We start from the raw sequence: 15,794 nt of genomic DNA, 5'->3' as shown, positions 1-15,794 counted from the left end.
GGGGGGAGAGAGAAAAATACAGATTTTCTAATAAAGTACCATTTGTTAAATGTAGCTCTATACACAATCTGGCAGTTTAAGTTAATAATAATTACAGCAAAAATAATCCCCCCCGCCCCGTTCACAGCCCTCCCAATTCTCATACTTGACAGGCAATATGTGATTGTAAAGAGAACAGAGGCTCTACTGGTCAACTGACCTGAGTTTCAATCTAGAACTTCTACCTAATATTTACTAGCTATCTGATCTTGAGCAAGTTATGTAACTTCTCTGAGCTTCATTTTTCTCTTTCATAATATGAATATAAGAATTTAAATCAATTAGTTCACGTGACTAAAATAAAATATGATAGGTGTCAAGTACATAAGTTTCTTGCTCCTGTTTGCCTTCCTCTTCTTTACCACCCTTGGCAAGTTGCTACCTCTTGTGGCTTTAAACTCTTCATCTGTAAACAAGGACAGAATTAAATCTGTGATTTTCAACTGGGAGTGAGGTGGGACAGGAAAGCCTCCTAGGGAGAATTTCAGAATGAGGCAGGGTAGGTGGCTTATTTATATTTATCAAAAAAGTATATGGACTTGTGAGGTGTCAATAATGTTCTCTTTCTTTCCTGGGTCCCCCCCAGCTGTCTCCTTCTCCCTCTCTACTACTGATTGAACCCAGGGCTCACACATGCTAGGGAGGTACTTTACCACTGAGTTATATCCCCAGCCCTTTAATTTTGAGACAGATCTTACCAAGTTGTTGAGGCTGCCCTCAAATGTGCAGTCCTCCTGCCTCAGCCTCCCCAATAGCTGGGATTATAGGCATATACCACCATGCCCAGCTAGTAATGTTCTCTTTCTTAATCTGGATGTTGGTTACATGGATATGTTCATTTTTTGAAAATTCATTGATTTGTTTGCTTATGCATGTTATCTTCAGTTAAAATTTACACCAAAAAACTATAAAACTTGAAAAACTACACTGAATATTCTAAAATAATCTTGAAGTACCCTTTCCACTGATGTTTTATGATATTATGACCCTTTGAAACTGTGCTTTTCAATCATTTTTTCCTGCCAAGAGAACATCAATTTTTAGTTTTCATTTTTCACCATAAAATGATATTAAATATACTTATTCAAATATACATATTCACAGAAAATTTGATATTTCTACCAAACCCCAAGATAAGAATAACCCCACTAGACACACATATGTACATGCATGTATATATATTTATATATATATACACACAAACAGGTTGGGTAAGAGAAAGAAATACTAGAAATAATGCTAGGAAAGTAACTGTGTTCATTTGAAAGAACTAAAACCCTCATTCTATGCCTATAAACACAAATCCTGCGTATCTGTACGTGAGTAATTACAATATATATTTGTAGCTCCGCATGCCATGTCAGATATACACGATGTAATTTGAAGACATTCTGAATTCTGATCTTTTACAAGAATGCATTCACTGAAGCCCTGAGGTTATACTTCCCAGAGAAATCAGGACACCTCAGTGGTCACTTTTAAGTATGCCTTCCAGCTAGAAATTATGATCACCAGCTCCCTAACCACCATTCTTTAGTTGGGAGTCCAGCTATATAACTGGAAACTGTGATCATAAGATATTGATTATCAAATGAGGAATGGCTTATTTGCACTGGCAGTTATTTCTTCACTGCTTTATCATCCAACCCCTGACCATCCTCTGCCACAAAGCGGGTATCTATCTTCTTCCCATACCCATCCTGATCCTATCAGATGTACTTTCTTTTTTTTCGTATGGAGAATTAAACCCAGGGGTGCTTTACCATTGAACTATTCCCAGTCCTTTTTATTTTAAGACAGGATCTTGCTAAGTTTCTGAGGGTCTCACTAAGTTGCTGAAGCTGGCCTTGAACTCGCAATCCTCCTGCATCAGCCCCCTAACTTGCTAGGATTACAGGCATATACCACTGCACCTGACCAGATCCACCACTTCTTTTGTTTTTTTGATTTTTTGTTTTAGTTGTAGATGGACACAATTTTATTTATTTTTATGTGGGGTTGAGGATCGAACCCCGTGCCTCAACCATGCTAGGGGGGGTGCTCAACCACTGAGCCACAACCCCAGCCCCAGATGCACCATTCTTAAAGGACAAACATGCTCAAGTTTCAGGAGATTGGACTAGGTTGCCATGTTTACAAAGTTCTAGAAAGCTACTAAGCTCACTGGTTAGTTCATAATTATTTCTACCTTGAAATCATATTGAGTCATATATCATTTCTCATATGTCAAGGCATATGAACACCAGGTTTGAAGCATAATAAACTTCAGGTCTTACTGGGGGGGGAAAATGCAAGCAAAAATTATTATAGTACAAATTCAACATACTGGGGTGGCATTTATATTTTTTTAAATTATGGTATGCAGAAACACTAGCATAGGTGCTTAATAAATATTTTCTTTTTGCCTTAGCTATAACAGATCTGTCAAGTAAGCAGGAAAGAAAGTTTTGAATAGATCTCATACAGCTATTAAAAAGAAAAACTTTTCACAGATGTGAAAGTGAAAATCCATTAATCCACAATCCTTCAATTCCTTCTTCCTTTACAGACAAAGAAATTCAAATTCAGAGAAGGGATCTGATTTGTCCACACTTGTCCATGTACCTTTTTGCCTACACTCTTAAGGTCTCCGTTTAACTACCTAAAGGAAATGCCTTCTATATTACTCTGAAGCAAGCAAAATGATTTCTTCTCAACTTATACCAGTTCAGACTCACAAAAGCATATCTAGTAGGAAAAACAATGGGATCAGGAAAAAAAAATGTGAGATCCACTCAACCCTAAGTTGTCTTGAGGATTAAACCAAACATTATACGTAAATAACATACGTACATTATAGAAATGATACATAATCATAACATTCCTACATTATGCGATTCTTCTATTTTCAGAAGGAAAATAATAAGAAAGAATTTAAAACAGAAAATTGTCAATGACTTCATTAGCAACAATGCTTCTGTTCCACTAACATTCAGAGCCTACAATAAGTCAGGTTTATGGGGTTTTTTCCTTAAATTTCAGCTCTTTTGGTAATATGCAGAAATCTCATTATTTTCATGCAGAGATGTAATTTTCCTAGAGTAATTTGCACAAATCTTAAGTGTAACACTTGATGATTTTTGTTCACTGCCAAGAGTTTCCCCTAAGGTTCCTTCATACTTCTTTCCCACTATCCCTCCCTCAGAAGTAATCACTATTCTGACTTCCACTGCTATATAGTAGTTTTACCTGTTCTTGGATTTCATATAAATAAAATCATACCAGATCTGACCTTTTATGTATTACTTTTGGGGCTCAAAATAATAGCCAAATACTTTTTTTAAAAAAATTTTTTAGTTTTTGATGGACCTTTATTTTATTTATTTGTGGTGCTGAAAATTGAACCCAGTGCCTCACACATGCTAGGCAAGTGCTCTTCCACTGAGTCACAACCCTAGCCCCAATGGCCAAATACTTTTAAAGGACTTAGCACAATATATTATAATTCTTTGTCTATCTCCTTCTATTGACCTGAGTTCCTTAAAGGCAGAGATTTCAGCACTGATGATGAGCTGTACTCATAAAGCCTAGCACATGAAAAGAACTCAGTTAAAATGTGCTGAGTTCAGGGCACTAAGGGCAGCATATAAGTTGCAGAAAAGGAACCCAGATGAAGAGTCATGGATTCTGACAGCCACCTAGAAAAACAGGTGCTACTACACTAGCAGAAAGATCTGTAGTTCTGGGTTTTTCATTCCATATTAGTGCTAATAGGTCTTGGCACCAAGTATAATTTAGGAAACTAGTTTTGTGTTAAATAAAAATGGTTCTCTTACTCTCACTGCAGGGGAATTTTTTGCAATATGGTCAATGAATAGCACATCTCTCATCTTAAGCATAATTCTCAGTACCAAACCTGATGTCAGCCTGAAATAACACCTCCAGAGGGGGAGGTGAAGAAAGAAGAACAAAGTTCATGAGAGGCAAAACACAGCAGAATCTTATATGCTAACATACACAGTTTTAAGTCATTTCTCCAGGAAAAGAAAATGCCCCTACTAACCCTTGTCCAATCTTCTCAAACCGTGTATACTTCTTCTTAGGATCGCCCACACTCACTATGCTCCCTTTGAAAGAAACAGAGACCATGAATCATTTTTTTCCAGATCAAGACACAAAACAGACCCCATGTGCCCCTCAACCCCTGGAGTTGACAAGGATTAAAGAAGTGTCTCTAATTCCCGAAAAGCATACTAAGAAGGCTCATAGCTTTTCCTCAATGAAGCCCAACCCAAGGTTTCATCTCTTTGACTGCTTTTATTCAGAGTAATCTATTCCATTTCTAAACTCCTAAGAGCCATTCATATTAATTTTTTAATTCATTTAATAAATGTTTATTCATGATATGTACCAAGTCTTAGGAATAAACAGATAAGGCACAGTTAAGAAAGTCTCTCAAGGAGCTCAATCTTATGGAAAAGATAGACAAGTAAGCATAAAATGCCATAAAACATAATAATTGCTGTGATAAATGCCAATGGGATATAGAAAGAGACACAGAAAAAGAGACTGGAAAGACTCCAGAAAGGTGCCATCTGGGCCACCTTTTGTAGGATAAGTAGAAGGCCAGCCAGGGAGAGAAAGCTGAGAAGTTTAAAACAGGATACTTCAAGTGCAAAGACACAATGGTATGAAAGAACTCAGTGGGTTTCACAACTTGAATTCTAGTGGGGAACTGAGACCCATGGAAGGGAATCTCCTTCCCCAGGATCACATAGCAAACTGGTGTCAGAGATAAGATTAGGAGTTTGGTTTTCCGTGTGTGTGTGTGTGTGTGTGTGTGTGTGGTTGGTTGGTTGGTTTAGGGAAGAAGATCTATATAGGAGTAAAATAATGACTAGGTAAGTGGCTTTTACTTAATCATTTGATGAGGGCCCCAGGCGAGGGCAATTTTTAAGAGCAAAATTTGTTAAAAAGTCAAACAATTATCAGGAAGAAGTAAAGAGCTGCTTAACTAGAGCATTAGAAAGCAATGCCAGTTTGCAAACTTGGCCAAATAAGTCATACAAAAGCCTCTTTGGACATAAGTAGGTACAGTGAATAAATCCAAGGCCCTTGTCAAATGATTTTTCCAAGCCAATAGATTAACCTAGTCCTTCCCTTAGTATAGTTCTGCCTTTTATGAAAACACAGAAGCAGATTACCCTCATTTCTGGCTGCTAAAATAAAGTGAAATGGAAGTGTCCACTCACAGAAAGAGGCAAGGAGCTCTATTCATAAGAATATAAGCTTGTGTTCAATTTTTGTTGTTGTTGTTTGTTTGTTTGGTACTGAGGACTGAATCCAGGGGCACTTTACAACTGATCCACATTCCCAGCCCACTCCACTTTTTTTTCCTGTGGTGCTGGGGATTGAACCCAAGGCCTTATGCATGCAAGGCAAGCACTCTACCAATTGAGCTATATCCCCAGCCCTACCCCTTTTTATTTTTTATTTTGAGACAGGATCTTGCTATATTTCTCAGGCTGGCCTCAAACTTGCTATCCTCCTGCCTCAGCCTCCCAAGTTGCTGGGATTACATATGCCACCATGCCCAGTCTTACATGTTTGTGTTCTAATCTCAGCCTTGCCACTTCCTAGTTGTGATTTGGGTCAGGATATTTAGCCTCTTTGGGACTAAAAAAACCTTAACTGTAAAAACAAGGACCATAATGCCTGTCTTCACAGGGTTAATATGAGAATTAAATGAAAAAAAAAATCAAGAAAACATCCTGCTAGTCATTTGATTCCATAGTACAGTTCACAAATGTTGGGCTTCTCTTCCTTTCTCTCCTGCAACCATGATGGCAGATCTGTCTTCTTCTAAGTCAATGATAAACATCTGTAATTAATAGCACTCTTTCCATCAGGTATAGGCAAGGCATCCATCTTTCTCAACATACTTTCCTACATTATTACTGGATAAAAGCTACTTATCTCCATTACATGCCTAGGGATAAGAGTTGCCTTGCCCTCAAAATGAGCTATCCACATTCTCTCCTATCACATCTCCATCCTAACATGGTATCCAATCAGAGCTAATGAGACAGGAAAGTGAGGTGGAAGGGCAGGGTGAAGACAAGCACAATCTGCAAGGCTATGGCACCAAGTATAGCCAGCCAGGTACACTGTCCTAACCTAGGATCAAGATCTTTTATAGTAATAGAATGACATCTCTATGTTTGACCAGTCACAGACAAAAGGGAGGTTCAGAAAACTACAAAGTCCTTACGTAATTTCTCCAAGATTTCCTCATCAGACATTTTAGGCTTCTTCTTCTGCTTCTCAGTATTCCGGGTCAAAGCATCTGGCAAAGTGGTGTTATTCTCAGTAGGTGAAATGGGAGATGTAGCCACATCCCGAGTTGGAGTAGTTGGAAGTGGTTCAATCACGGACCGTGTGTATACCTGCATTATTGGTGCAAAATTTGGGCAAAACCAGCCTTTGTTAGCATAGGGAAACATCTTCCACATGAGCAGTTAGAATATCCACAGAACAAATTGCCCCAAATTCATTCTTTCTCATATTTCAAAATCTGTATTATTCTTCCTCTGTGCCTAGGCCCATCTGCTTGGGGTGAAATAGCCTTCCTTGCTCTCAATGTATATAACAGGGATTAGTGAGAGTTTCAGCACTGATGATACTTGAAAGGGCTACGCAACTCTCAGTAGAAATTATCTAGAGGAGATTCCATCATTAGATGGGAATCTTTCTTAGCTGTAATATGTTTTCCCAAGATGAAATGAAATCCTCTATTCCCATAGCACTCTGTACTGCTAATAACACTTAACATTTTCTGCCACTGTGTTACTCCCTCATTAGACTGAACCCTTACAGAGAAGGACTACTCTTGTTGATTTAGGTGATTTAGAACACAGACTCACGAACTTGACTACCTGGGCTTAAATCCCAACTCTTATTCTTATCATATGCATGACTTTGGGCAGGCTACTTTTCTTTGTACTTGAGTTCCCTCATCTATAAAATTGTGATATGATGCCTATCTTACACCTCTGTTATAAAAATACATTGATGAGTGAAATGATTAGAATTATGCCCAGTAGAAATTAAGCGCTTAAAATTTAGCTTCTGAAGATACTATTTCTTATTCATTCATTACTTAACAAACATTTACTGCAAATCTACTCTAAGCCTAATCCCATATAAAACACTGCCCATATACTCTCATTCTGGTAAAGGAGGTAAGAAAGTGACAGGAGAAATGGATAAAAGTTACATGAAATGAGAAACTGTATACTATTTCAAAAGAAACAATCCTAAATTACACTTCCTTTCCCAAGGAGTTGCTTCAAGGTATTTATCAGATTTTGTCATGAAAAATATCATAATTTTCTTTTAGATAGTTTATCCTATGAGGACACAGAATGTATGTTACTCATTCTGAGTTCTTCTATCTAACCACTTACCTACCTAATTAAGCATGAAGATAATGTTTGATGGAATTGATGAATAAACAAATGAGATCCTTCAGCTGGTCTGACTTCCTGACTACTCTAGCATAATGATTTCTCAATTTCCTATTCTCGTATATGTAGACAAACTCTATTCCAGGCATCTACAACCATACTCCTTGTCCTATATCTCTGCTTCTCCTGATATGGCTCCTTGAGAGGAAAAAGAAAACAACAAAACAACAACAAATAAAAACCCTGTCTTTTCCTTTTCTAATATTCTCCTTATCTGGCTTTCAGCACAGGTCTGCACACACAAAAATGCCACTGTGTTATGGTAGAAAACAACTGGGATTTAGGGTTAATTATCTGCTTTCAAATCTTGGCTCTTTTGCTTACTAAGTAGCTGTGGATATATCAATTTATCTCCCCAAATCTCAGTTGCTTCTTCTATAAATTAGTAGTCAACAATACCTATTCAGAAAGGAATGCCATGAAATCAAATTTATCAATCCACTCCTTTATTCAATATTTACTGCACTTTGAAATCTGTCAAAAACTATGTTAAGCACTAAAAGTACATATATATAGATTGCCTCTATTTCAGAAGAGTTCAAGGTATAGAGGGGAAAAAATGTTTTAAATGAACATGCTTGTAAACCAATTAGCTCAATGTGAGATATTCTGACAACTTTTACTTTTTTTTTCCTTGAAAAAACAGAAAAAGATGGTTTACTGTTTTGCTAGCAAAAGAGAAACACAGGGGACTCCTGTCCCAAAGGGTGTGATTCTCCAACATTAATTTTAAAGCCCATTTTTCCTTAAGGTGATTTTGTGACCTATAGACAAGGTGATTCTGTAGATTCTGTTCACAAATTCTCACTCTAAGTGGTCACCTAACCCCCTCAAATTTCTTCCACTATATTTCCTATATTCATTCAACCAACTTCTGCCTGAACACTTTCTGAATGCTCTCTTTCAGAGAGCCTTTTGTTTTTGCATTACCAGAGAGCTTAAGTCCTAGATGGAATTCTCATAATAAAAAGCCCAAACAAAGAAACATTTGTAGACTATCATCTGATGGCAGGTCAGTGCTCAATGATGCTAAATCAAGTAAAATCCACAGGGACTAGACTGCAAAGTGAGGACACAGGGACTTTGACTATTCTGAGCTGCAAGAACCTCAAAGGAAGTTAAAATAAATCATTGCCAACATCCGGCATCAAAATGCACTCCTGATGTACAATATATTAATAGCGCTAATGTATTTATAAATTCTCTTGGGTCTGTCAGTATCATCAATGTTGATGTAAGAGGCTGAACGCTGCACATTTAACAGAGAAGAAAAAGATCTGTAGCAAGACAATTTGTTGCTTCCCAGGAGACTGGAATAATTTATTTTAGCTCTGAACTAAGTTACACCAATTCTATGTATCTTCCTGTGCTATCCATGGAGAACAAACAGAGTATACCACAGCTGGGTTGACATAAACACCAATTAAATAGGATATGGTGGGACTATCTGCAAACCAAAAATAAATATACCTTCTTGTCTTTAATCACATAAAAAATACTGTCAGAAAAGGTGTTTTAATGATTTCACTATCTCCAAAATTTAAGAATCCCTACAAGGGTATTAAACTTCTAGGTCTCAATACTAATCCACTCTTCCCCTTTTCATTCTAATAAATCAGAAAGTTGTTCAGGTCCCCACAGACTCACAGATTTTGTATGCTCTGGGCGTGGAGCAATCACTGGGGGTGGAGTAGCATCATCATCATCATCTTCATCTTCTGAAACTGGTGGCACTGCAGGGGTCTCGGACACAGTCTTCACATTCTATGTAGAGAAAAAAAGCCAAATTTATCTGGTTCCGTTTATATAGATATCAGGATTGCCAGTTCCCCAGAAGAAACCTCATCTGATACCACTTGTGAAATGTATATTGGCCTCTAAACTTTCCACATTTGCGTAGCCAGTCTCAGGTACTCAGTCAGCTTTTCTTTCTTAAGCCATCACTTCTCTGAACAGACTTTTGTCCTCTCCTTTTTACCAACCTCCTGGACCCATTATGTCATAAGAAGCCCTTGCCTCAGTCTCAAGATACAGAACATCAGGATCGAATCCACAAACTGGATTCTATCTACTTCACTAAGCCTTTCACCTGCCCTGAGATGAACTTTACCAGTACCATAATTAGATCAGTTTTGGGGACTGAAAGGTGTAACTCAGTGGTAGAGCACTTGTCTAGCAAGTTCAAGGCTCTGAGTTCAATCCCCAGCACTGGAAAGAAAATTTTTAAGAGGTTCTAGAGCCAGGTGGGGTGGCGCACACCTGTAATCCCAGCAGTTCAGGAGGCTGTTACAGGAGAATCACAAGTTCAAGACCAGTCTCAGCAACTTAGTGAGGCCTTAAGCAACTCAGCAAGACCCTGTCTATAAATACAAAAAAGGCTGAGGATGTGGCTCAGTGGTTAAGCACCTTTGGATTCAAAGAGGTCTAGATGCTTTAAATCTGTAGTAACTTGATTTTTCTATACAAACCGTAACAGAACTAGAAGATTTTAGGTCAGATACAGGCAAAAGTAATATACTATTACTGTTTATCACACAGTCTCAAGAGACAAAGTGATTCCAAAACTAGATTTGTGATAAAAATTTTCTAGCATTAGAACCATTTAGGCAATAGGAACCCTTTAATATATACTAATATAATTCAAAAGTTTCACATATTTTCAGAGCACATACTTTGTACTCAGTAAGATACTGTGATGGACACCGTTGACATAAAAGTACAAAGATAAAAAAGATGGTCCATGTCCATCTGGTATAAGAGACAGAAACCACATGGGTTTCTGAGAAAGGAAACCCAAGAGTCAGGAACATGGGATAAATGGAAGAAATAAGGAATACTGGACTAGAGCTATATCTGCTATACTAAGGGAAATGGGAAATCTCATAGATTCTCATAAGACCTCCAATATGGCGCATAACTTAAAATTTGACAGTTGCAGGACACATAATCAATTAACTGTGGTGACCACAGGCAATGTGGTCTATCTTCTTAGTCTGAAGTTTCATCACTTGAGCAATGTGAAGGAAGAAGAGTGATATAAATTGAAGGTGGTATAATTTTGAAAGTGAATATAAGTCACTTTCAGTTCTAAAATTCATCCCTGTCAAAGCATATATTCTGGTATTTTTCTATTCTAATTCCTTTTCTCCTTACTATTTCACCAAGCAAAATTTAATGAAGAAGCTGGGTGTGGTCGTGCATGCCTATAATCCCAGCAGCTCAGAAGGTCAAGCAGGAGGATCATAAGTTCAAAGCCAGCCTCAGCAAAAGCAAGGCACTAAGCAACTCAGTGAGACTTTGTCTCTAAATAAATCAAAGAATAGCGCTGGAGATGTGGCTCAGTGGTCAACTGCCTCTGAGTTCAATCTCCAGTACTCAAAAAAAAAAAAAAAAAATTAATGAAGAACATAAAGTGGGAATAAAATTAACTCAGCAGCATCTTCATCATCTGGTAAGCCTGGGACTCCACCTGTGTATACTATAAACACTAGGTTTGCTGGCTTTCTAAAACTTACTATATCCAATAACCATGAACTTCTATTTTAAACAAAATCAGAAAGTCCAATTCATCATGCATCCACCCACCTTTATCCATCCATGCATCCATTAGCTGTGTGCCAGGTTCTATTCTACGTTTTGGATCTCTACCGAAGAAAAAAATAAACAAGGTCCCTGGTTCTATGGCTTACATTCTAGAAGAGAATACAGTCAAAACAGCCACTATAGTATGAGGTGGTAATAAGATAAATGTATGGCAGTAGAGATTGAGGGATGGGGAAAACACTACTTTAGAAAGCACAGTCATAGAAAGTCCTCTGTAATGAGATGCCATGGTAAGCAGTGATCTGAATGAATTGAGAAGGCAAGCCATAAGCTCTGTGGGAAAAAGAGATTCCTAGGAGATGGGGGAAAACACAACCTGAGATGAAAACATGCTTGCCTATGTTCCCACAACCTCTAGGAGTTCTACCTAAGTGGCTGTAACAATAAGCAAGAGGAATCAAGGAAAGGAACAAGACCAGAAAGTAAGCTAGGAACCAGATTACATAAAGTCACTGGAACCATGATAAAAACTTTGGAAAGTATGCCTAGAATAAGAAGCCACTGGAGGACAACAAGCAGAATAGTGATGAAATCTATATATATTTTGCTTTTTAAAATATTTCTTTTAGTTGTAAATGGACACAATATCTTTATTTACTTATTTTTATGTGGTGCTGAGGATTGAACCCAGTGCCTCACACATGTGAGGCAAGCACTCTACCACTAAGCTACAGCCCCAACCCTATTTTTGCTTTTTAAAGTACTTTATTAATTTATCACAAATAAAGAGGAAAGATTCTTAATCATAGGTAATAAAATCCAAATTCCTATTTTATAACAAAACAGTAAAAAAGCACCAAAGAAAATTTACAACTATAACTCTGGGATCCTAGTTCTTGGTTCTTTTATTTACTCATCTATCTATCTATCTATCTATCTATCATCTATAGTGGGGATTAAGCCCAGTATGCTCTACCATTGAGCTAAATCCCTAGTCCCCCAGCCAATCAATCAATCTCTCTCTCTCTCTCTCTCTCTCTCTCTCTCTCTCTCTCTTTAAGAAGAGTTTCACTAAGTTGCTCAGGCTGGCTATTAATTTGTGATCCTCCTGTCTCAGCCTCCCTAGTAGCTGTGATTACAAGCAAATACCAATGTGCCCAGCTTTTTGGTTTTGTTATTTTTAAAAGATTATAAAAGTACTGCCAGATATGACAGAGAGATAGCAATTCTTCTCCCCAAAAGGCAACTATAAATCTGGTCAAAATTTACAAAAACATTTCAACATACTAGAAATCCAACAAAAGAATACAAAATATTGAGAAGTGCCAATGATTAAAAACTGCTGTGTTTCTGGTAGAAATGGTGAGAATCTCTGAAATTCTGGTTTAGGCTTCTCCCATCCACCACACCTCCAGCTCCAGCAATGTAGGTGTTCCACAAGGGCACTGTAGGCTATCTTGGCATGGTACGAAATTGCTTACTTTCATTTTGAGCTGTGCCCTGTGCCACTATCAGCAGAGGCAACTTCCAAATGTGAAAGCATGAGAGGAGGGCCAACTGCTCAGCTCTGTTAGCCTGAAGCTGCAGTTCTGAGTAGGACAAACAAATTTCTGGCTGAGGTTGCTCACAGACACAGCAGACAGTAGAAAGGTCCCACAACAGTCACACAAGCCTGTCTGTATACATGCAAATAAAAGATTCAAAGGGGTCCAACATAAAATAAAAACTGGACAGAAATGACATGTTTGAATAATGAATACTCTACTACCTACACAGAAATCCATCAGCAGAGCAAAGAAACTTTATTTACTTTAAGTTTTTGAGCACAACTGTCCAATAATTAGCCATTAAGCTAAGCAAACACAGCAAGGAGACTCTGGAAAACCAGGCTATAAAATTAAAATAATATTAAAAACCCAACCAAAAAACTGAGCAGAAAAATCAATATACATACACCAATAGAGACATATTTTACAGATTCATTCCTAGAAAATTAATATAAAGCCAACAACCTCCAGGGAATAAAAAACCAGTATCTGGAACTGGTACAGAATATTATCAAAAATGCTGAGTTTACAGCAAGAAATTACAAGACACATGCAGAATACACTCAGAGGGAAAAAAGCAGTTAACAAAAATTTTCTGACTCTCCAGATGTTACATTTAGAAATAAATATTTCAAATCAGATATAATAATACATTCAAAGAACTAAAAGGAACCATGTTTTAAGAATTAAAAAGAAAATATAACAACAATGTATTAACAGACTCTCAGCTGAAATTCTTTTAGAAGAACTAAATGGAAATACTAGAGTTAAGAATAAAGTAATAAATTAAAAACTCACTAGAGAAGATAAACAACAGACTCTATATGGCAGAAGAAAGAATAAGTGTATTTGAAAATGAGCCCATAGAAATTATGCAATTTTAAGAACAGAGGGAAAAAAAAGAAGATTGAAGAAAACCTAAGAGATCATCAAAGAACTTTGGAACAACATAAAACATACCAATACACATAAAACAGGAATCCCTGGTAAAGAAGAAAATGGAGCAGAAAAATATATCTAAAGAAATAATAGGCAGGGCTGGGGATGTGGCTCAAGCAGTAGCGCGCTCGCCTGGCATGCACAGGATGCTGGGTTTGATCCTCAGCACCACATTAAAAAATAAATAAATAAAGATGTTGTGTCCAACGAAAACTAAAAAATAAATATCAAAAAAAATTTCTCTCTCTCTGTCTCTCTCTCTCTCTTTAAAAAAAAAGAAAAGAAAAAGAAATAACAGGCACATTGGCGCAAGCTTGTAATCCCAGTGGCTTGGGAGGCTGGGACAGGAGGATTACAGGTTTAAAGTCAGCCTCAGCAACACAGCAAGGTCCTAAGCAACTTAGCAAGACACAGTCTCAAAATTAAAAATTTTAAATTAAAATAAACAGGCTGTGGATGTGGCTCAGTGTTTAAGCATCCCTGGGCTCAATCTCTGGTATTAAAAAAAAAAAAAAAAAAAGTAAGGTACAGTTCTAAGAACCTCAATAAATCCCAACTAGGATAACCACAGAAAGATCCAAACCTAGACACATGATAATACTGCTAAAAGCCAAAGACACAATGAAGATCTCCAAACAGCAAGAGAAAAATGACATCATGCACAAAATCAATATGATTAATAGCTGACTTCTGATCAGAATATAGTTCTCTCTCAAAGTAACAGTTGGGAATTGGTTCCAGGAGCCACAGTGGATATGAAAACCTGTGGATGTTCAAATGCCTTATATAAAATAGCACAGAACTCGCATATAACCTAAATACCTTTTCAGCATACTTTCTTTACTCTTTGTAATGCAAGGCCTTGCAAATAAACCACGCCCCATGTGCCTTAATTCCTATGGCTGATATACTTTGCTTTAAATCATCTCTAGGTTACTTATAATACCTAATATGATGCAAACACTATGTAAATGTGTTATACTGTATTATATAGGGCCTATACATGTTCAAAATAGAAGCAGTTTTTCACCGGAATATTTTTGACCCATAGTTGGTTGAATCATAGATGTGAAATCCTTGGATATAAAGGGCTGAGTATACTTTAAAAATCAGTTAAAACTTCTTATTAGAAATAAAGGAGGTCAGAAGGCACTGTGATGACATAGTCAAAGAGCTAACGCTTCTAAAAATTGCCATCATAAAAATCCATACCCAACAAAAATATCCTTTATAAGTGAAGATGATGATGAAAACATTCCAGGTTGAAAAAGACAGGGAGGCTGGCATGATGGGCAGGCTTGTGATCCCAACTTCTTGGGAAGCTAAGGTAGGAGGGCTGTAAATTCAAGACCAGCCTCAGCAACTTAGGGAGATCTTGTCTTAAAATAAAAATAAAAAGGTCTGGGGATGTGGCTTAGTAGTAGAACACACTTAGATTCAACTCCCAGTTCTACAAAAATAAAAAATAAAAATAAAAAAAGAAAAGGAGAATTTATTACTAGCAAAACAAAATATTAAAAGAGGTCCATAAAACTGAAAGGAAATAATACCAAAATAGCAAATCCACAAGTAAAAATGAAAAACAGAGGAAATAGTAAGCATATGGATTGACATGACTCTATAAATATACCTTTTTAGATGTGTTCTGTTCATCTCTTTAAAAAAAATAAGATTGTATAAAGCAATAATTATAACACTGTACTGTTGGGCTTTTAATGTATCTATAGGGTATACATATTTATATAAACAACACATTTATGAATGATAGTAATAGCACAAAAAAAAAGGTGCATGGAATGAGGTATACTGGGCAAAGTTTCTATATTTTATTGAAATTTGATTTAATACTACTATGAATTCCAATAAAATAATCAAGATCCATAAATAAAACAACTAGCAAATGGCAAAAATAAACTGAGACACAACAATAATTATGTTAAATATCAGTGATCAAAACATCTCCAACAAAAGGCAGAAAATGTCAGACTGGAAGGAAAATAAAAGACAAACAAGATCTACCCACATGCTATCTACAAGAGACACTACATTTTCAAAGTCATGAATAAGTTCAAAGAACAACAATGGGAAAATATGTACCATGAAAACAATAGTCATAAGAGAACTAAATGGCTACATTAAGTTAAAAAAAAAAGTTAAGAGAAATATTTTTAGAGACAAAGAGGGATATTTAGCAACAATTAAAAAGTCAAAGGGGGGCGGG

General features: G+C 36.8%; 1 protein-coding gene across 1 annotated transcript in view; it reads right to left on the bottom strand.

The window, feature by feature from the left end:
• The window catches only part of Pak1 (p21 (RAC1) activated kinase 1), a 78,175-nt gene that overhangs the window by 16,896 nt on the left and 45,485 nt on the right, over positions 1 to 15,794 (bottom strand). Inside the window, exon 6 of the mRNA XM_048788004.1 lies at positions 9,192 to 9,308. Within this exon, the coding sequence (XP_048643961.1) occupies positions 9,192 to 9,308 (117 nt within the window). The remainder of the gene's footprint in view (positions 1 to 9,191; positions 9,309 to 15,794) is intronic.

The sequence above is a fragment of the Marmota marmota genome, unplaced genomic scaffold, assembly GCF_001458135.2.
Source record: "Marmota marmota marmota unplaced genomic scaffold, marMar, whole genome shotgun sequence".
Lineage (NCBI taxonomy): Eukaryota > Metazoa > Chordata > Mammalia > Rodentia > Sciuridae > Marmota > Marmota marmota.
The sequence above is the reverse complement of the archived record's forward strand: the minus strand, read 5'-3'. Positions and strand labels throughout refer to the sequence as shown.